Here is a 22819-nt window from a genome sequence, read left to right on the forward strand (position 1 = left end):
TGTGTATAATAACACCACCGTAAACACAAACAGCTGCCAGCATATATATGCTCAGATTAGCCTTTCCTAGATACTCACTGTAACTTTCAAATTCAGTGCTACAGTTCCAGAGTGCACTAGCACATGCCAAATCCTCTGGCCTCACTGCAGCTCTAGCCCCAGCCTCAAAGTACTTTACCTAAGCTACACCCTGCACCTTATCCCACATCTGGACCTCATATCTTGGGTTTAATGCCTGAGTCTCAGGCCTGAATGTCATCTTGCTCTTTCCAAGTTTATTTCACTTTTATAGTTGGCCTTCTATGATGCTTTGTATGACCTTCACACATGCCTTTTATAAGGACTAACATTAGTAGTCCTTCATACATGACTTCTCTGAGGCCTTGTGTGAACAGGCCTTCATACATGCTTTCTATGAAGTCTTAGGTCAGAATACCTTCACACATGCCTTCTAGGAGGCCTTGTGTGAGCAACACTGCATGCATGCTTTTAGACTGTGGAAAGCTACAAAAGACTCTTCTAGTTGAGAGACTAAGACACAGAGAAAGCCTAGAACTAAGACACTAAAGGCGGAAATGGTAATCTTAAGCTTACAGTCAGCTACAAGCTGAAGGTGTGAATTTTTAAACAAAAAAAAGATACATATCAAAGTTGAAGTTACTTGGAATTATATCTAATTGACCATTATTCCCTAGCAAGTTACATGACATGTAGTGAACATGTAACTGATTTAATATATATAAATATCTAAGAAGAGTAGCTAATTAGATTGTAACAAATGACTGTAGATATTAGACTAGAACAAGGAAGATAAATATGGTGACCCTCTAGGAGAGAAGCATTCATCTTCCTTATATTCCCTCTGGGTCTTCTTCCTATTGTACCCTTACCACTGTGAGCTGTAATGAGCTTTGCAGTGGGCATTTTTCTTGTCTAAGTGTTGCTCTAGACATTGCTTAAGGCAAATACCTTATTTGCTGCTATAATCCATTGTCTACCAAGTTTCTTAAATATCATATACACTAATCCGGGTGGTGATGGTGTAAGCCTTTAATCCCAGCACTTGGAGACAGAGGCAGGTGAATCTATGTGAGTTTAAGGCAAGCCTGGCGTACAAAGTAAGTTCCAAGACAGCTAGCATTACAAAGAAACCCTGTCTTGAAAGATAAAACAAAACCAAAAAAAAAGTCATAAACACTAAAGCAACAATAGCATCTGCTGTTATTGTTTGGGTTTGTCTTTTCTGAATCACCGAACAAATTTGTGAGCTCATGATGCCCTCATGGCTTGAGGTTAGATTAATTGGGAACTATAATATAGTAACATCCACCCTCATTTATTCCTAGTTCTTTCCCTCTCTCCATTCGCCTACTTGATGTATAGCCATGAAAGTAGAACTCTCAGGCCTGTAGAGATAAACCATGGTGTATTTGGAGCTGTAAATGACCCCATCTAGTGAAAGCTTTCAAGTGTCTTTTAAATGGCACTTGTCAGCCTCTGATTCTGACATCTCTGGCAGGGCATCTGAATATGTGCTTTGGGAAAGGGGACTAAGCTGGGAGCAGGCATCTCAAGACAAAATGTTTATTCTTCCAGCCACTTGTCTGATCTCAAACAAGCCACGAATTTTTCTAGGTCATATTTTCCTCCTCTGAAATACAGATTTAAATATGTTCTTTTCAAATCTTCTTTAGACTCTGATACTATGTAAGTCTAATTAAATAGATTAAAAAGAGTTTTAAAAACCAGGATATTAATAATACTTAGTCTATTAGCAGCCGTCTTCTGAGAAGTATAACAAAACCACTGGCTTCCTGGTCTTCCCAGCCTTAAGATCATCTTCTCTCCTTTATATGAGAATATTTCCCTCCCTGACAGTTTATGGAGACTTAAGCTTCTATTTACTGTAGCTGGAGGCTCTTATAAGCTGAGGCTTTGACAGTATTTCACATTTATTTATCTGAGCCAGAGCTTAGGATCAGGTAGCAGCTAAGTCATTTGAGGTTATTCAAATGCATTGAAAATGTTGCTTAATAATTCAGAACCAGTTTTCTCTGTTTAGAGTGTTAAGGTTTTAAAAATCCTCCTAATTAGCCAATTCCGACAGTTTAAACAGAGAAGGGAAAACGCTGTCCCTTCTTAAAAGGGCAACGGATGCAGACTTCTTATTAGCTCCTGTGTGTGGACACTGGCTGAGGCTAGGGCAGAGCATCCAGAGCAAAGGGCCCTGTTGGAGTCAACTCCCAGTGCTCCCAGTGGCATCCCAGGAAGCTCTGCCTGCTGAGGGTGTGAGGTGAGTGAAAGTAGGCGTAGGTGCAGCTTCTCCAAATTCCATTGCTTTGGATTGGTGAGGCCCTGGGGAAGAGTAGAGAAACTTCGCCCAGTCATTCCATTATTGGTCTTTCACAAACATTTCTGGAACTGATACAGTTTCTAACAGTAAATTATACCCTGGGAATAGAGTCAATAAGATTCCATATATGCCCTCAGAATTCAGCTTAACTGGAAATAGACTCATAAACAATTGTAACATAACTCACGGTGAAACATCCTCTGAGCTGCATCCTTCAGAGTTCCTCACCCATTGAGGTGTAAGAGTGCTATTTGAACAAAGAGCAGTGTTGGTATTGCCAGTGCCTATATTCTAGAACAAACCCTAACCTTGTATCTGCCAGCTGACTTTGGCACCAACCTTATTTGAAGAACCTACAGGTAAAAGACAGGTATTGGCTCGGCAGCTGTGGCTTGGTCACATGCAGAGCACTGAAGTAGATAATGAAAGAAACAACAATGAATGGATGTAACTGCTTTGTCACTAACCTGTGGCCTAATCAATAAGACTGGAAGCTGGTGTGATTAGCTCTGTTCCAGAAAAAGAAAAGGGGATTTAGGCTCTGTCGTGGGCCTGGTTTTGTAGAAGAAGTGCCTTTTAAGTTGATCTTAAGGGATGTATAGGTTAGAATGTTTGAAATTAGACAGGAAAGATAATCTAGGTAGAAGAAACAATGTAGCCCAAGATTCTAGGAAGGAAAACCCAATGAATATTTGGTCAATAGCAAACAACTCTAAGTGGCTGGATCATAAGACTGTGAGGTAATAATATTTGAAGATCAGAATAATAAAAAGTGGTAGGACCAAGATACCATCACCCTTTCAAAAAGCATAAGTCTGCATGTCATTGATTAATGTATCTCTTTGCTATATACTCTGAAATACTGATGTGAGCTTGCTTTCTGTTTTCAGCACTCCGTAATCTTCTCTAGTTTGATACCTACTCTGCATGCTACTTTCTTTATTAACAGCATAGAATGCACAAGGCACCTTAAGTTGCTTTGTCTTCCCCACAAGACGTGTGTGATGTCCGAGGGAAAGCACACTGTGATGGTACTTATAGCTGTTCTCTAAAGTAGGACAACAGTGTCAGCATCCTTAACAAGACAGTCAGAAGCTTGAAGATAAGAAGGGCTTGGCTGAGTTCTCTTCCCAAATATTTTCAGTTCTCATCATAGTACTTTTCTTTAAGTCCAGGAATTTGGGAGGTCTAGTATTCTACAGACCTTCTGGACCAGCCTTCAAAGGATGTTCCTGCACTGTTCATGGTTCTTGCCTTCCAGTTTCATAAGCTTTGGGCAGATGAAGTGTAATATCAAAATAGCTCAGAGAAAGCCTTGGTAACATTTAAGATATTGAACGTGCTGCATCTGGTAACTAGAAATTTTAATGATCTCCTGCTGTTTTGGTAATTGGATAAGTAAATACATCAGAATAAATCACACCAGCAAGTCTTTTGTATGTCGTTAAGGACTCAACTCTTTTAACTCCTGTTCAAAGCTCCAGCTCTTGAGTGGTGCTTGTGTGCAGAACACACTGGCTTGCATGGCCCTACTTGGGTATTAAAATGCATGCAAACTGCTCAGTCTCTCTCTAGCCACTCTGCTGCTGAAGACGCATTGAGCACATCACTAAATGACCTCTCTGAAGCCAGGGGAAAATATTTTTCTGAAGTTTATGCTACCTATAAATTTATATTTTATCTCCAAACTGCTTTCCTAGCTATGCCTACCATTAAAGCCCCAATGTCAGATCAACACCCATTTACAAATTGGGAAAATGAAAGGCTGAGCAAAAAAGGATGACCCAGTTTTAGTAAGAAATTGCTTAAAAACTATCAGTAGAGAGTGACAGGATGGGAATTTTTGTGCAACTCTCTTCCATATAGAAATGTGGAAGAGGGACCCAGAGGGACATGGTTTATTGAAAAACCACTGGGGTGTTGGGCAATGCTGTCACCACCATCTTACAGATAAGGAATGTGTGTCTCCTCTCACAGGAGATTATGACTCGTGCAAAAGATGCAATGCCAGGATCTAGAAATCTACTTGTTTCTTAATCTGTGCCTAATGGTGAGATTCTGGGGCAAGCAATGATTAGGGTTTCTCAGAAGGCTTTTTTAAGCTCACAGTTCTAAACCTAACCAGTATGCAGGTATCTTTTCCATGTTTCTCAGTGCCACAGTCACTAGTGTTGTGATCCAGTCTAATCAGTGACATCCTGGAGACCTGTTAGGAAGACCTGGCTGTCTGGTGTGGTATTGGCCTCTAAAGAGAGGCTCATCCCCTAGAACAGTGTTTCCCTACCTCTTTCAAACCACTACAGACTCAATGAAGTAACCATACTACCTTGAGCTGGCTCAAAATCAGTCCAGCCCTGGGGCTTCAGGCAGTCCTCAATGGGTGAAGAGACCAGTACTTACCACATCTGAAACCTAGGCATGCCTCTGGAGATAATCTGCACTAGATCTATTCTGCACTACACAATGAAATGGAAGGTTTTGGATATGTCAGGTGGTATAGATTCATGTGATATTTTTCTTTTCTTTTCTTTTTTTCGGAGCTGGGGACCGAACCCAGGGCCTTGCGCTTGCTAGGCAAGCGCTCTACCACTGAGCTAAATCCCCAACCCCATGTGATGTTTTTCTAAGACAGACTTGGTGTTATGCTGAGACAAGACCCATGGGAAGACACTATGTTTGGAGAAAGTATAAACAGGACTCAGTGGACAGTGAGTGCCATGCTTGCATAGCTAGCTTCACAACATTCCTTTGGTCTCTTTGCTGATCTTCATTTTCTTGAGATAGGTGTAGCAGAGAATTTCTCTAGACATCTCAGCTGGTCCTGGTCGCTGCCGCTGACTTATGCCGATTTGGTGGCAGAGGACTGGGCTTTTTTGTTAGATGTGCCGTTGCTGCTAATTCCATTTGCTGTCCTGGTCTTATTGAACTGCACTGTTGGTATCTTGACAACAGAGTGGAATTGCCCCAAGGAACTACTTTTAAACAGGTCCACATCCCCTTGTCCTAGTTACCATATTTTCTCCCCTACCTATGGACAGTGGACCAGAAGGGGGGTCGAAGCGTTTGAGAACCCTTATTAAAAGTATGTTTTTTTAAAAAAAAATCTAAGCCTACAACAGAATCTTCATCTGTGAACTTACTTACGGTGTATGCTTCTATGGACCCCAAGCTTATAAACTACTCTGTAACACAGAATTTCCACTAGTTTACTTGAAATTGTGCCTTCAGATCAAATGAGGAACTAATCTCAGGGAGAGAAGACCTGACTATCCTTTGGTATTGGGTTTTTGTTGTTGTTGTTGTTGTTGTTTAGGTTTGGTTTGAGGGGGTGTTGGGTTTTTTTTAATGCTTTGTCTGCATACTTTGATTTACTCCTGTCTTTAGACTAAAGAACATCTCCTCCTCTTACCTCACCCTTGTTAGGAGCCCGTCTCATACCTCTGGGCTTTCCCATTAACACTGTCACTTAATAGTGTAGTGACCAAAGCCACCACTAGGAACACCAAGGCCAAGAAAGGTTACCAAGGCATCCCTGACAAGATGCCAATTTTTGAGGACATTTTTTTTTTTTTTTTTGGTTCCTTTTTTCAGAGCTGGGGACCGAACCCAGGGCCTTGCGCTTCCTAGGCAAGCGCTCTACCACTGAGCTAAATCCCCAACCCCTTTTAAGGACATTTTAACAGAAATAAAAATATCATTTTCCCTGTCCATAAAATAGAATAAGAGGGGTACTTAAAGAATTATGATAATTGCTTAATTAGATAATATGGAGATAATTAGCATAGTGTGTGGCACTTAAAAAATGCCAAAAAATAAAGAGCAACATAGGATGAAACCCTATCTCAAAAAAAAAAAAAAAAAAAAAAAAGTCAGAAACCCTGAAAGCAGTGTCTACTCTTAATCATCCATATCCCCTGGCATAAGTCACTTGTCTTATGAGTCTCAAGTCCTGTTGTGGTTTGCCCTGAAGTTATCTGTATTTTGATGCTAATTCCACTGCCCCTAGGACAGCTGCCTAGTCACATACTCTGGAATCAGGTGACTTGATCAGAACCTTTTCCCCATTGAATTTGTAAAAGTACAGGTGAGGGGCAAGTACAGGATAGAAGGAGGCCTGTCATTGGAGGAGAAGGAAGGATGGGCGGGAGAGAAGTTTGAAGGAAGAGAAGAGAGATGAGGAGAGAGGGGAGAGAAGCAGGACAAGATGGCAGGTGATGTTAAGATTCTGCTCTGTGTATTTACAGGTTGTTATTAATGTTCTCAAGGGATGGATGGTACCAGGCTTTGTATGTTTAAGTGGGCAATTATATCTTACCAATTGGATCTAAGATTATTGTGTTGTGTGTTCTTTTATGTGAGGGTTTGAGTGTAGGAAAGTGCGCGGCTGGGATGTGTTTCCGCCAAGATATCTAGCAGATATCTTGGGGCACCGCAGCGCAGACCAAGCGGGATAAAAGACAACCGATACTTTTTTATTTTTATATATTTTTTTAAGATTTTATTTATTATATATAAGTACACTGTAGCTGTCCTCAGACACACCAGAAGAGGGCATCAGATCTCTTTACAGATGGTTGTGAGCCACTATGTGGTTGCTGGGAATTGAACTCAGGACCTCTGGAAGAGCAGTCAGTGCTCTTAACCACTGAGCCATCTCTCCAGCCCTTATTTTTATATTTTTACAACACTCACCTGTGAAGTGAAGGCCTGGGATGTTGGGTAGTTAAGGCATTTTTCTCAGCCTAACATTCTGAGATCTCCAGTATGGTAACTGCCAGTATGAGACTGTCATGTTAGTTTACATTTTCACAACAGAGTATTAATTTTAGAGCAGGAACTGAATGAAGCCCAGGGAGGTCATAGGGGGGAAATGCATATAAAATTTCAAATCGCTGAGAAAATTGATATAGCAAAGCAAAGCTCTGTTTGGCAGAGAACATGTCCCATCTGTGCTAACATAAACATTTTACAGAGTCAGTTTGCTAAAAATGGTGTTTGAATGAGAGAATATACCCATTCATGTTTCCCAGGTTCAGTAAAGAAAATGTCAGGATGGTTTACATCCCTCTTCTAACTATAAAGTCAAACTGTACCTCTTATTTGAGAACACCCCTCCTCCCACAAGGAATCCCAAAGTGTTCATTCTCTGTTGATTTAGAGAGTCAATAATTCAGTAAAGTCCCAAGTAAATGGCAAAAGACAAACTCAGATTGGGTTTTTGTATTCGTATTTTATAAACATTTCTGGACTTTTTTTTAATGACCTTTGTCCCTTTGCCATTCTTAAAGTGAAGATCTTGTATCCTAGAAACTTGATTAAAAAGAAACTCTGGGTCACTTCCTTCAACTTCTTTCTCCATATAGATACTCAATATCTCTAGCCATATACTCTGGTAACTCAGTAGATTCCAAAGCTAAGTTCCCTTGATTGACGATCTGCCCTTTTAATAGCTTTAATAGTTTAGACAATCTGCCCTGTAACTTAATTACTCATAAAATAAGGATAATCATTCTGCCAACATTGGAGGATTATTATAAAAAATTAGTTTTATAAATGCAGAGTATGTATGTCATTGATTGCCTGGTTTGAAATAAATGCCTGGAAAATGTTAGTTCTTACCAACATCTATAAATATGCCTGTATTTAGATGTCTCTAAATGCAACAGACTTCCTTCTTCCCTCCCAAGTCTGTCTGTTCATAAGTCGGTCTCTACAACAGTGGATGAAGTAGCCTTGGTGACCTAATCTACAAGTACTGGCACTAATACTGACTTCACAAGACCATCTTGAGGGCTAGTTATATAAATCTAGAATGCAGGCTTTGTGAACCCAACTCACAGGAGATGCTCACTAAGTGATGCTTGCTGCTGTGATGATGACTGAGGACAAGAAGGTAAATAACAGAAGGAGGAAGAAGAAAAGCAGCGACCATTATTAGCTGCACTAATACCTGTTGCTTCTCTGAAGAGTTCTGCTTTCTATGATCTTTACCTCACCATCCTGGCTCTCTGTACTGGAGCCTCATCAAACACATCTGCCTTGCCTTCTACTTGTTAGACTTGAGAGACTCAGGGCCAGCACAGTTCATCTCTGCCCCTACAGTAATAGCAGCACCATTTCCTTGTACCCTCTTTCCATTAACAGTTCTCTTGTCGGGGCTGGGGATTTAGCTCAGCGGTAGAGCGCTTACCTAGGAAGCGCAAGGCCCTGGGTTCGGTCCCCAGCTCCGAAAAAAAAAAAAAAAAAAACAGTTCTCTTGTCCTCCGCTCTTTACTAGGAAACATAGACTTAACTTTACTCCCTACCAGGAGAGCCCTCCTACATGCTCCATGCCCTTAGAATGAGGCTGAGAGCACTGTAGAGTGTTTTCACAATAAGGCCACTAGCTAGCTACTGGAGAGAAGCTTAGTATCCTGCATTCCCCTAGTTTTCCCTCATTTACAAATTATAGAATAGAGTGTATTTTTTTTGATACATGCAAAGATGGTATAATAATCAAAATAGAATGCTTAGCATATCCAACACCCCATTGAGGTAACATTTTCTTTTAATGAGATTTTTTTTTTTTTTAAATCTCTTCTAATCATGTACTTGGGTCAGAACATGGAGAAATCCAGCTGGTCCTTAGCTGGAAGCTTCATCCCTACTAGTGGCTTTCATAGTGAGGTAAATGCTATGATTTTACTGGAAGAGGAAGGTAATCTTCAGTCTTACCTGCCTGGCAAGATATACTTACTGGTGCAATAGTGCCATAAATGTTTTGTCTGTCCCTCAAGGCTCAGAGATCAATGAGGAAGATGAAGGATAAAGATTATAAAAGCTAGAGATGTTGGACGGCTCCAAAGCAGCAGTGCTTTCTGGATACAACAGTGCAGATGCATATATGAACCATAGCAATCGTGACAGTACGCACAAGACCTGAGCAAAATCAAGCCAGACAAAATTCCCAGTGTGGAGAACAGGAATTGGACACGAAGTCCTAGAGCCAACTACTGGCATTCGATTGTCGCTAGGAAAGGGAAGGCCAGTTTTCTTTAATGGTTTGACACCTGCTCTCTGGACCATAATATAGGGTAGCCCCCGTGCAGGAGCAGTCAGCCAATGCAGACTGGACTTGGTGAGTTGAAAGGGAACAACAGGGAACACATGAACATGGCGTTGGATGTGTAGGAGAGTGGTGAGCATTTGGGAAAAGTTAAAGAAAGGGATTACTATGATCAAAACACATTGCATGAAGTTCTCAAAGAATTGATAAAAACAGTATTTTTAAAAAGCCAAATGTGAAAAACAATTCCTTCTGGTTATTTAGAACTGTATAATACACTTTTTAATTATAGTCACACTACTGGGCAATAGAATAACAAAGGGCTGTTTTTATTTTTATTTTTTTAATTAACTCAGTAACAGTAGGGCTCATTTAATCTTTTTGTTTTATTTTTTCTTTCATTTAATCTCTTTTGGTTTTTTTTTTAATTGGATATTTTATGTCTTTACATTTCAAATGTCATCCCCTTTCCCAGTTCCCCCCTATGGATGCTCCCACTCCCACCTCAACACCCTGGCATTCCCCTGAATTGGGAAAATGAGCCTTCACAGGACCAAGGGCTTCTCCTTCTATTGATGTCAGGCAATGCTACATATGCAGCTGGAACCTGGGTCCCTCCATGTGTACTCTTTGGTTGGTGGTTTAGTCCCTGGGAACTCGGGGGCGTAGGGGGGAGTCCAGGTAGGTTGATATGGTTCTTCCTTTGGGGTTGCAAACCTCTTCAACTCCTTCAGTCCTTTAGAGTCCTCCATTGGGGTCCCCATGCTCAGTCTGATGGTTAGCTGCAAGCATCCTCATCTGTATCAGTATCTGTATATGTACCTGACAGAGCCTTTCAGGAGACATCCATATCAGGCTCCTGTCAGCAAGCACTTCTTGGCATTAGCAGTAGTGACTGGGTTTGGTGGCTACGGATGGGTTAGATCCCCAAGGTGAGGCATTCTCTGGATGGCCTTTCCTTCAGTCTCTGTTCCACTCTTTGTCCCTGTCTTTCCTCCCCTGAGTATTTTGTTCCCCCTTCTAAAAAGGACTGAAGCATCCACATTTTGGTCTTTCTTCTTTTTGAGCTTCATATGGTCTGTGAATTATATCTTGGGTAATCTGAGCTTTTGGGCTAATATCCATTTATCAGTGAGTGCATACCATGTGTGTTCTTTTGTGACTGGGTTGCTTCATTCTGGATTATATTTTCTAGTTCCATCCATTTGCCTAAGAATTTCCTGATGTCATTGTTTATAATAGCTGAGCAGTACTCCATTGTGTAGATGTGTCACATTTTCTGTATCCAGGGTTCTTTCCTGCTTCTGACTATTATAAATAAGGCTGCTGTGAACATAGTGGAGCATGTATCCTTGTTATATGTTGGAGAATCTTTTGTGTATATGCCCAGGAGTGGTATAGCTGGGTCCTCAGGTAGCACTATGTCCAATTTTCTGAGGAATCCCCAGACCGATTTGCAGAGTGGTTGTACCAGCTTGCAATCCCACCAACAATGGAGGAGTGTTCCTCTTTCTCCACATCCTCACCAGCATCTGTAGTCACCTGAGTTTTTTGTTTTGTTTTGTTTTGTTTTTTTTATCTTAGCCATTCTGACTGGTACAAGGTGGAATCTCAGGATTGTTTTATTTACATTTCTCAGATGACTAATGTTGAACATTTCTTTAGGTACTTCTCAGCCATTCAATATTCCTCAGCTAAGAATTCTTTGTTTAGCTGTGTACCCCATTTTTTAATAGGGTTATTTGGTTCTCTGGAGTCATTTAATCTCTTAAACTTAGGTTTTTATCGTATAATAGGTTTCAACTTATAACACTAGTTATAAGACTAGCATTTAGATCAAATGATATTTAAAAAAGACTGTTTTATAGTGTTTCTTCTCTATCATGTTATCTGTGCCCTCATTAACACTGACCCAGAAGTATTGCTGCATTCAGGTACTCTTCTGCAGGGTAGGCAGAGTGGCAGCTACATTATTAAAAGCATGATTCTCAGGATGCTCACTTAGGAAGCAGAGGCAGTTGGATTGTTGGGAGTTCGAGGCTAGTCTGATGTACATAGCAAGTTCCCACTTACTAGCTATGTGGACTTGAACAAATTCTCCGCCTTTCTAAACCTGTTTCCTGGCCTGTCCAATGGAAATAACAGTACCTAGTGCAAGCATCATTGTAAAGATTAAATAAGTTAATATATTCAGTCTGTAATGACAGTTTATAAACTATTGGTTATTATTGTTGTCAACATTTGTGCTACTGTTGTAATAATAATTTGTTTTACTAAGCAAATAGATTAAAAAAGAAAGAAAAATAAAAGTCTAACTAGTAAAAAAAAAACATAAATAAAATGAACTTTAGAATGTGGGGTAAAAGATAGCTTCACGTGGGCCCTCTAAGAGAGTATGTTCAACAGAGCTGTACTTAGTTCAAAGCAGTACACTGGCTGGAGGACCTCACTGATGTTAGAGAATGAGCTCTCCAGACTTGGCCTACAGGGAAAGACTAGAACTCTTACCGGACAGTGGGGTAGAAACAAAGACAAGTAGAGCAACCTAGTAAGAGACTAAAGCTGCTATCCAAGCCGTCTGCTGAACACTCACTCACTGGACTGTACCACAGGCTTCATTAACATTGTTTCCCTTAGCTACTGTACTACCTACAAAGTTGAAATGATGAGTCTTACATTACATATAGGAAAATGGACTCTAGTTGTTTATCTACTTCAGGATCGTATGGATAGAATGTAGGTTTTCATCATTTACTCACTCCCAATCTACCACCGCCACGTGCACCCCCAATGGGTTTCTGTAGCCCTGGCTGTCCTATAACTCATTCTGCAGATCAGGCTGGCCTCCCTCTGCCTTTGGTGGGCTGGGACTAAAGGCATGTACTAAGCTGGCTGTTTTAACTCCTTCATCATGACACTGGAACAGACTCCTTCTAACTTAAACAAGTGGCAGCTGCGTTGAAATTCAGTTTCTTACCTCTGCAACCTTGCATGTTGGTTGTTCTATGGACTAATTGAGAAATATTGGAAGTGCGTGGCTTGTAATATATGTGCAGGAAATCTTTGATTGTTTTTATCAATGACAATTAGAATTTTAGCTAAGAGTTTATGAATCTCTTACCTTACACATCTCCCACCCTAATAGAGTCCCACTTAGGCCTGATGCTCCAGCCTTCCCGCCTGGTTTGCTTCCTAGTACCTCTTCCTGCCTGCTCTCACAGCTTTGCCACTAGTGTAGTTTTGGTTTCTCCCAATGCGCATCATATTTACAAATCACAAATAACAAAGTAGAAGATGCTGGAAGAGTTCTGGCATGTTAATTAAGAACAATATCAGAAGCAGCTGGGCAGAAAATGCCCAAGAATCTGAAGCAGAGGCAGCACAGCTCTGTTTGTTGACAGAAGCCAGTGAGGTATTGTGTGTTAATTGGGGAAGTAGGTAAACATTTGCCAGCAGCTTGCCCTCCCTGCACATTGGAAGGCAGAGACAGTAGGCTAGGCCTCCCTTCCACCTTGCCTGCCCATCTGCCCAACACCCAAGAGATAATAGTAGGGCAAGATTTATAAGCAGAAAAAATTCTAGAGGTAGATATATTTCCTTAAATACCCTCCTGGGCATACTAAGTTTCTGTCTGGATACACTAAAGAGAGTGTTTCCCTATATCAGCTTACTAGTCTCTCTGACACCCAGTCCTGGTCCCCAGGGCCTCCCCTTTTCTAGCTGGAAGAAGAAAGCAGAGTCATCTCATTATGAGTGGCTTGAGTTGAGCAAATTGCCTGCCCATACTATTTACCCAAGGTCCCAAAGCTCATATAAATAGCAGAGCAGCAGCCTCAGGCATAGCTAGAAAGCACCTAGCCGTCCACCGCATGCTCAGAGCAGCCCATTGCCCACACATCCATCTCCCTTTACAGTTGCTCTCATACACAGCATATTCTGTTGGTCTGTTCCACATTAGACACTGTGCTAATTATGTTCTTTCTCATTTAATCTTCATCAATCCTATAAGACAGGAGCCACAAAGCTGATAGCCTATACCACTGTGACTTAAACAAGAGTCTCCCTATTTTCAAATCCTATATCCTTTCTACTAACGTAGTATTTTTCAGCCTTTCAGAACTCATTGCCCCTTTTATTGAATGTTTCGTTTCTTTCTCTTAGGTTTATAAAACCTTCACATGACATCTCTGCCTTGGCCTAGGGAGGGCAAAAATCTAATTAAGATCTTTCATGTAGCATAACTCATGGTCTCAAGATTTCATCTACCTTTTACAGTTCAGTAGTTGATTTCTTTAATATTATGTAGTAGCCTCTTCTTTCCAAATTACATATACCCCCAATAAGGAGATTGTGATATGTCTCCCTAGGGATCATCCCTGGGATATAGTCATCGCTGGTCACAGTAGAATGGCCATTCTATTATTTGCTATATGTAATTTTAGTGGAAGGGCCTAGCCCTTGTCCTTCTAAAGGTTTAGTTGTTGTCCCAACAAGCAGAGAGGTTAACCAACTAGAGGTCAGTTTAACCAGATGGACCCTCCTGTGTCTTTCCCAAAAGCACAAGAGACAAGGGACATCTCCAGGAAGTGGCTGAGTCTTAGCCTTGAAGTCAGTACTAACTCCCCTACTTGATGAAACTGCAAAATATGACCGTTCTGAGAGACCCGGTTTTCTCAGAGAATATAACAACCCCACCAGCGGCACACAGAATTATGTTGAGATCAAATAAGATACTTGGAAGTGCTCATGCCTGTGTGTAAAAGACTGAAAATTGATGTGCTTGTTCCAGATTTCTGAATGTGTGTTTTCTTTCTTTTCAGGTAACTCAGCTAGACCCCAATAAGTCATTATTGGAGGTAAACTTGTTCCCTCAAGAAACCCTTTTCCTTCAAGCAAAAGAGTAAACATGACTGAGAGGTGGAAGCAGCCACTCCTGACAAAGCCAGTGGCACGTCAAAGATGGGCCTCACCAGCCTACCTACATGCTCGTGTCACTCAGTTCAATGTCACACCTCTGCCTCTTGCAAGATTGCTGGAAAAAAGTAATAAACATAGCTACTTAAAATTTCCATCCATGAGTGTATGTTCCCCGTTCCTCATGATGGAGAACCACAACTCCTTACCCTCTCCTGATACCTGCTCTCCGCCCTTGTTTTATGACTAATATTCTGTTGCCAGTGAGTGGCCCCGGGGAACTTAGCCTCAGCAGTACCCATCTTTCCCACATTGTCTAGGACAATTCTTTCTATCCATGACATCAGGAAGCTATATATTTGATATGTCTCATTAAGCCAAGGCTCGTACCCTTGGCCTTTTTATGTCTATAACTGCATTTTAAGTTTATCACCTAATTTTAAAAGCAAAGTAAAAAAAAGTCAAATAGGACATATTTGGCCTGAACATCAGACATTTTGGGGTAGAGGAGTGTATCGTATATCTGACTCCTTTCCTAAGATGTGAGATTTTTGTTAGTGGGCTGATTTTTTATTATATACACAAGGTATTTATATATTCCTGTCGTGAGCTCTGTATTCCATCTTGGAGGGGTTTGTTTGTTTGTCTGTTTGTTTCATTGCTGCTTGGGAAACCATTCAAGTACACAGTGCGTTGAGACTGTGTGCAGAGAGTGCTGGCACCAGGACTGCTATAGACCAGCTATGGCAAGCTGGTCTTCAGATTGTACTAGGCACTTAAAACTTCCCAGATACCTGCTCCCACATTACTAGTGTCTCAGTGTACACCACACACAGTTTTCCTGCCTTTTCAGTCCCTCTACAACTTTATACATCTGGACCTTGTCACTTGGTGGAGTGGTGGGTTTTTTGTTTGTTTATTTGCTTTTGTTTTTCACTTTTTAGTCTTTTGGAGACCAGAGCTCACTGTGTATCTCAGAGGAGTATGGCCTCAAACCTGTAGTAATCTGGTTCACTCTCCAAGTGCCAAGTTTTCAGGCATGCCCCACAATACCTGCCCAGCATTTGGTGTTTTAAACACCTTGTCCATTGCCAAAATCTGACAGCTGCCCTGTGGGCTTTCCTGCAATAAGGGACTTGCTCTATAACTTGAGTTTTGGGATTTTTTAATATTAGATATTGAATTTATATCCCATATAAAAGGAATCTCATTCTTTGGCTAAAAATTCAGACTTTATATATTTAAGAGAACAAATGTGGCTGAGAATGCCTGTGTTGCCAGAATTGATACATAATGGTCTAGGGTTTGACTCAGTAGAAGTGTACTTTGTGAATCTATGGGTTTAAGGCTTGGGGTTCAGAAGAATATTATTTATTATCGTCACAGCCTTTTAGTCCTGAAGTGTTGTCTATGGTCGGTTTTGTGTCCTCTCCAGTCTTTATCATAAGAGCTGACCTACCAATCTGGCTATTTTGTAAATGCATTAGGTGTGTTTCCCTGGGACCATTATGGGGTTCTAAGAAGACTTAACCAAAGCTGAAGATATGTCTGGTCACTTTTCCCTCTACTCAAAAAGTATTGGCCAAGAAAGTTCACCTGTTTCCCTCTGATGCTCAGCCACGAACATCCCCTGAAAACTCTTCTCAGAGATGATTGTTCCCAGTACCACTACAGTCTCTCTTCCAACTGACTGAAAAGGGAGCTCACTGTGAGGGGAGTTCCACCTGAGCAGTTCCCCTCCAGCAGTGTTCCTTCCTCCCAATCAAGTGGCCCCACAAGATGTCATTTCTGAAGCTGCAGCTACACTAGGGCAGCAGCTCTTCTTTCTCCAGCTAGACGTTGTTGTATAGCTGCTGTGAAAAGCCACATCCCTGAAGTCAAACCACAGTCAAAAACAGCAGCCAGCATATGGGCAGGGGTTTGAGAGCAATCTCAGAGTTCTTTGTCAAACCTGTCCCTCTGATTTGGATTTGTCTTCACTACATGGTTCCCTACCATTCCTGTTCCCTCTGTATACCCACACACAGACTTTACTCTGAAATCAATTTCATAACAGTTATTAAATGTTACTTGAATGTGTGCGAAGTTGACAAGCCCTTTCTCAACCCTGCCTTAGAAAGTTCTCAGTCAAACATGCTCAGCCTCCTGAATTCCTATCCTCTAGGCCCCACTGTTTGCTCCTGGCAGTCTGCTCGACTGAGCTCCAGACAAGACAGAGCCTCAGATACTGTCTCCTGCAAGCACAGATCTAAAGTGACTTGTGATCACCACAGAATTGGCAGTGTCATTTACAGGGCTTCATAGTCTTAGGCCTCCCTTGAGCTGTGCATGCCAGCCTCCATACACAGTGAGGTCATAAATACATTTCCTCCACACTCGCCCTGCCACCTCCAGGACGCATCCTCCATTACATCACTGCCCTTGGATTATTATTTGCGTCTTTGAAGAATTTGTGTAGAAGGTTGAGGAAGCGATGCCAATTTCCCATTAGCAGACTGTCATTTTGGGAGACTTCTGGTTTAGAAAGCCACCATGATCTGACCCTTGAGTTTTTATGAGCCATTACAGGTAGGTGTTAGATCATCTGAGTCAAAAGTATTCACAGCCTTAGTTGGATAGGATCATTCCTGTGGAGTCTTTCTCATGCAAGGGCTTGAGAGTTAAGGTTTAGCCAATGGAATTAAAAACATTACTTCTGTAGTTACATTAAAGCTAAATATGCTCACCTGGGTATGCCAGACAGCAGGCTAGTATCCAGAGACTAGCACTGGTGTGTTTCCTCATGGATGCAGAAGAGAGTCTTATTGTCTCCATTTGCAACATCACTGGCTAACACTTGTCTCTCCAACCCATTCAGTTGCCTAGTTCAAAGTCCCATGAGAGGATAGGACATAGAGTCCTGATTCAGTCCAGAAGCAACTTACTTAGGCATTTCTCTGTAACCATTCGTGTTCATTTCTCACATGATCATCTTAAATTCTTAGGAGGTCTTTCCGTGTGTGTACACTTTAGCTCTAACTCTGTATAGCTAGAAGGTAAGTAAACTCCCTGAACCTCTCTATCCTGATAGTATTCAGATAGCACCTTACAGTTCACCTTACCTTTCAGAAATGTGATCAGTCCACTGCTGTGACAGATAATCATTCTGTTTTACATAAGATGCTCAAATGGCTGTGACTTGCCCAATGTCCTCAGCATCTTAGGAAAAGAATCAAGACTCAAGTCCTGGCCTCTTGCTTCTCATTGTTCTATAGGATTGTCTAAATTCACCCCAGGCGTAGCTCTTGAAATCCTCTTTTGTGTGCAGAGGTTAAGTGTGTGTTTTTCTGGAAAGAGAATCTCTATTCATTGGCTTCTTAGTGGGATCTGTTAACCAGCAAAATCAAAGAGCTGCCATTTGCATCAAGCAAACGGTAGCAGACTAATTGGGAGGTTGAAGGTATGTGGTTTTCTATTATCAAGCCACATTTTGTATCTAAAGAAGCTCCCAGGGATGATTAGATGTTACCAGTCAGTTCGCTTGCCTTGAACCATCTCCCTACTCCCACCCCCACCCCACCCCCGTGCATTTAGTATCTCTTGCTCTTCTCAAATAATCAGCTTTAGAAGACGGTAAGAGTCCTTACCACTCATACTGCTCCCCTCCACTGAAAAGTTTGTTTAAGACAGGGTTTCACTGATTAACCCCTACCTGACTGGGAACTCACAGATCCCACTGCCTCTGCCTCTGTGCTGAATGAGATAAAAGTGTGCACCACCACACCCAGTTTCTATTACACTTTGAAAGTTTGTCTGATAGGAATTACAATTAAAAGAAGCCTGGCCTTTTTTCACCTCTTAATTCTTTCACAATTTGTTAGTTGTGGTTCTTGGTTCTGCCAAGTAATAGCATGTGCTTTAGAGCTGTCTTCTGGAGCCATATTGCCTGGGAGCAAGTACCAACTCTACTCGATAACTAGCACTGTGTCTTGGGGAGGTTTCTTCACTTTCCTGGGTCACAACTCTTCAGCTATAAAAAAGGGAAATGCTAACAGTAACTTGTTCTTAGGATCTTAGGAGATTTCAATGCATTCCTGTAAAGCAGTTGGAACAACTATTACCTGCCCTGCAGATCCAGAGGGTTATTATAGTGTACAATGGCCATGAGAAGTGGCAGTTTATGGGGAAAAGCATGGGAGAAAGAATAAGAAAGTCTGTAGATTCTGTATTTTAGAGCCCTAGAAAAGTACTCAGTTCATTGTAAACCTTCTCACCTCACAACAACCCTGGGTATATATGTTCTAAATTTCCTACTTCCTTCATACAGCAAAGCAATTTCAAAGCAGTTGTTGCAAGCCCCATACATATTAAGGGGCAGAACAGAGTTCTGCATCTACCCCCTTTGACACCCCACCCCCAATTCCTGCATGTCTGCAGCAGTGCAATGCTGCCTCAAGGGAAGCACAGCCACACTACCAAGGCTTTCTAATAATGAAGGCTGGATGCCATGAAAAAGCCATGTTTTTAGTTCTATCATTACAAGGAAATGTGTCAAAAGCCAGGATTTGAGCAATATTTAATGCATATGGGACCTCACATCCATTCATCCCACCACAACACTTTCCCCTCAGAGTTTAATCACTCATTAAGATTATAAAAATTACGGGCCAGAGAGATGGCTCAGTAGTTAAGAGCACTGACTGCTCTTCCAGAGGTCCTGAGTTCAATTCCCAGCAACCACATGGTGGCTCACAACCATCTGTAATGAGATCTGATGCCCTCTGACTTGCAGGATACATGCAGGCAGAATGCTATATACATAATAATAAATCTAAAAAAAAAAAAACCATAAAATTACATCCCAATTGGTTCCTATTCTCTAGTCCCTTCTCTTCTACACCCTTTTCCACCACTGCCAAATATTTGCTTAGCCTTGTCATTCTCTTTGCATCTGTCCTCAAAAGCTTCCCCGTGCCCTCCAAATAAAGCCCTAAGCCCCTGTCATCTACCCTACCTCCTTTCCCACCCGTATCTCCAGGCTTGCCCTCAACACATTCTGATTTAGGCAGTCTTCCGAAGGTGCCGGCTCTATGTCTACTTAGGCCATACACAGGACTGCCTTCACAGACCCTCCCAGTCTCCATCCTTCACTGTCCACGTAGACTTGGCTGTCTGCCACATGTATCCTTGAGCACTGCCTTACCCTCACACCGCAGCTCAAACGCCTGTGCTGGGACTCTTCAGCCTGGTGCTGCCCTTCCATAGAGTTGCACTGTTCTAAACCTTAATTCAGTTCATGGCCTCTGCTGTGAACAGACACCATGACCAAGGCAACTCTTAGAAGGACATTTGATTGGGGCTGGCTCACAGGTTCAGAGGTTCTATCAAGGCAGCACCCAGGCAAGCGTGGTGCAGAAGCTGAGAGTTCTACATCTTCATCTGAAGGCTACTAGGAGAGACTAGCTTCCAAGCAGCTAGGATGAGAGTCTTAAAGACCACGCCAATGACGACACACTTCCTCCAACAAGGCCACACCTACTCCGAAAAGGCCTCACCTAATAGTGCAACTCCCTAGGCCAATCATATTCAAACCTTCACCGCCTCCTTCCTCAGACAGGTAGTAAAGCTCCCAAAAGACCAGGATCACTTCATATCCTCAAGTCCTACCTAGCAAAATGACCAGCAAACAACACACTGTAACTGGGAATATATTGACTGAATTTGAATAGAGATACTGGCATCAAACTACTAAAAGATGGTCACTAACTTCATCTAGTAAGTTTGAAAGGCCAAGAAAGTATAACTTGATCTTTATTTCCAGAGTGGGCCCAGAGCCTGGCACATTGTAGCTGTGTACCCAATGATTACTGAAGCAAAGCCAGCTTTTACTGAGGGGGAAAGGGAATTGGTGTTGATTTCTGAGTAAGCCCAACATGATTGCTGCACTGTCCTTTCACATCATCCTCAGACTCACCCTGTGAGCTTGGCACTGTTACTATCCTTTCTTACAGTTACAAAAACAAGGCCCAGACAGCTGACTCACCATCCAGAGACACGTAATGGGGAGAGGAATGGGCTTCTGGGTACCCACATGTACCTGAGCTTACTTCTGTGCTTTTATTCTCTGGCGAGCCCCCTCCCTGGCTGCTTCAGCATATAGAACTTTAGACCCACAGGTAGGTTAACATTCGTTAACACTGTCACACACTCCTCTCTGTCCTATACAGCCTTCAATGCTAGAAATCCCTTCCTCACTCTCCACTCTTTTCAAACTCTGCTGGGTTAAGAGTGTTACAGTTTTGTTTAAGGAATAAGCCCTCTGACAGTGGGGTCAATGACTGGTATTGCCCAGCACAAGCCTGCTACTTTGCAGGCATCATAAAGAACTGTTTGGTAATAGAAGGACCACTTAAACATTGTTATATGCCAGACATCGTGAGAATTACAAGTATCAACTCATTTGTTCTTTACTGATGCTCTAAGACCCAGGAGGTGAAGTCATTTGTTCAAGGTCACAGACAACCAGTAAACCGAGTAGTCATATCAAACACAGACCATTTGTCTTCAGAGCTCAGGCCAGTACTGCACTGCTTCTCCAGTAAGTTTCTTAAGCCCACAGCACAAAGTCAGGATCTCTTCTAACCCCTGTGTTTCCCTGGCAGAGCAGGTATCATGTTATTATGGTTATTGTTTACACAGAGGTCTCTTCTGGACTGTAACAGGTCCACACGTGGGAGCTGGCACAGGGCACTGATAGTAAATGTTACGAATGAACCACAAGCTATTCTACGAGGAGTAATGTACAGTCCCTATATACACTGATAAAAAATGGGAGGGGGGACGGGACGACAAGTTTCTGAGCCTCTGTATTACACACCACTGACCTATGCATGGGCCTGCCTCCATAGCAAGTATTTGTTCCAAAATGATTCACCATACCAGCACTATTGATGTGCCCTTAAGGAAATGAGGTTAGCCTTGGCTTATCTATTCAGTGAAACCTTACAAACTTGATTCTCAGCCTCTACCCAGATTAAAATGCCCAGACAGGAATGGCTTGGAACCACTAATTTCAGTGTTAAAGAGTTCCCAGAAGTATAGAAACCCAGCGTCTCCCCAGCCAATGCTAGAGAGTCCTAACGGCTTCCCTTTGGGAAGCATGGTGAACCTGGCTGTCTGAGATCCCAGAATTAGCCAAGGGAAGCATCCAAAGCATCGGGATGGAGCCTGCCTTCTGGACACAGCTGTCCAGGCCCTGCAAATGTTACCTGCCTCCCATGGGCACCCACTAGTAACATTTGCATAAGGCTTTTCCGAGGCAACAACAAGCCTTATTGAAACTTTTCCTTGTGTTTTGGGGGTCAGAAGAAGCAATCGGGAACTCTATTTCCAGAGGTGAGTTCCAAGGACTCTGTTGAACATCCATTCAGAAACCAAAAATTTCCACTTCATTATCTTTGTAATCACACCATTGTGGTCTTTAGCTCAAAACCTTATATTATAGATGGAGATACTGAGGACCATAGTGCTGACTTGTCTAAGGACTCCATTATGACGACATGCCTTTACCCATAGCAAATGTCAGTAAGGAACTGGCTTGCATAGCTGACACTTCTATGCTGCCATTTCTTCATGACTTTCTTCCATGTTATGTGAGAGTTATAGGCAGAATGAAGAATATGCTTTCTTGAATAAAAGTGTCACCATACCTTGGGGGGAGTCTGGTAAAGAGTCAAGTCTGTGGTGTGAGCTCCCAGATAGAAGCCCTGAGAGCATATAGGGGTAAGAGTATGCTTCCCAAAGCTGTTCTGCTTCTTCCTTGCCTGCGTGGGAAGGATGCTTTGTGTTTTGTATTCTGATTAATTTAACCTCCAGAACATGTATGAAGCTTATGGGCAGAGGGAGGAGGGGCAAAGAGAAAGTCAGAATGCCGAGAGGTCATTCAGCATGTCAATCCATCTGGATTTGGGTTCTGGGGAGGAATTTTCAGATCAGGATTCAAAATTAGAGGCACCCAAGACCAAGTTCTTTCTGTTTCCAGGTACCAAATGCCTGGTCTTCCTTCTCATGGAGATAAACAGGATGCTGAGAAGGGAACTTTTTTTCCCTGAAGGGTAGCACAGTACCTGCCTACTAAATAATACCCATGTGCCAGTCGCTAGGAAGGGCTTCATATTAGTTACTTTCCTGTTGCTAGGATGGAATAAACCTTTATAAGACATGATACGATAAAATCAAATCCTAACAAAGGGCGACTTAGAGAAGGAGTTCGTTTTGTTGTTTATTTCAGAGTGGATGTAGTCCACCCAGATAGGGAAGGCATTGCAGCAGGAGTGTGGGGCAGCCTGGCAGTCAGGAAGCATTGAGGTCACATTTCATCCATACACAGGAAGGGAAGGGAACAGGAAGTGAAGCTAAACCGCAAATCCTCAATGTTATACTCCATCAGCCAGGCTCCTCCCCCTGAATAGTGCCACCCTGAAAAGCATCTGCCTGTGAAGGGATGGGCATTTGTCATTCAACCCATC

General features: G+C 42.1%; 1 protein-coding gene across 1 annotated transcript in view; it reads left to right on the forward strand.

The window, feature by feature from the left end:
* Window positions 1-14331, forward strand: part of Faf1 (Fas associated factor 1) — a 336330-nt gene extending 321999 nt beyond the window's left edge. Inside the window, exon 22 of the mRNA XM_032890912.1 lies at window positions 14219-14331. Within this exon, the coding sequence (XP_032746803.1) occupies window positions 14219-14302 (84 nt within the window). The 3' untranslated portion in view covers window positions 14303-14331. The remainder of the gene's footprint in view (window positions 1-14218) is intronic.
* The last annotated feature ends 8488 nt before the right edge of the window (window positions 14332-22819 follow it).

This window comes from Rattus rattus, chromosome 1, assembly GCF_011064425.1.
Source record: "Rattus rattus isolate New Zealand chromosome 1, Rrattus_CSIRO_v1, whole genome shotgun sequence".
NCBI lineage: Eukaryota > Metazoa > Chordata > Mammalia > Rodentia > Muridae > Rattus > Rattus rattus.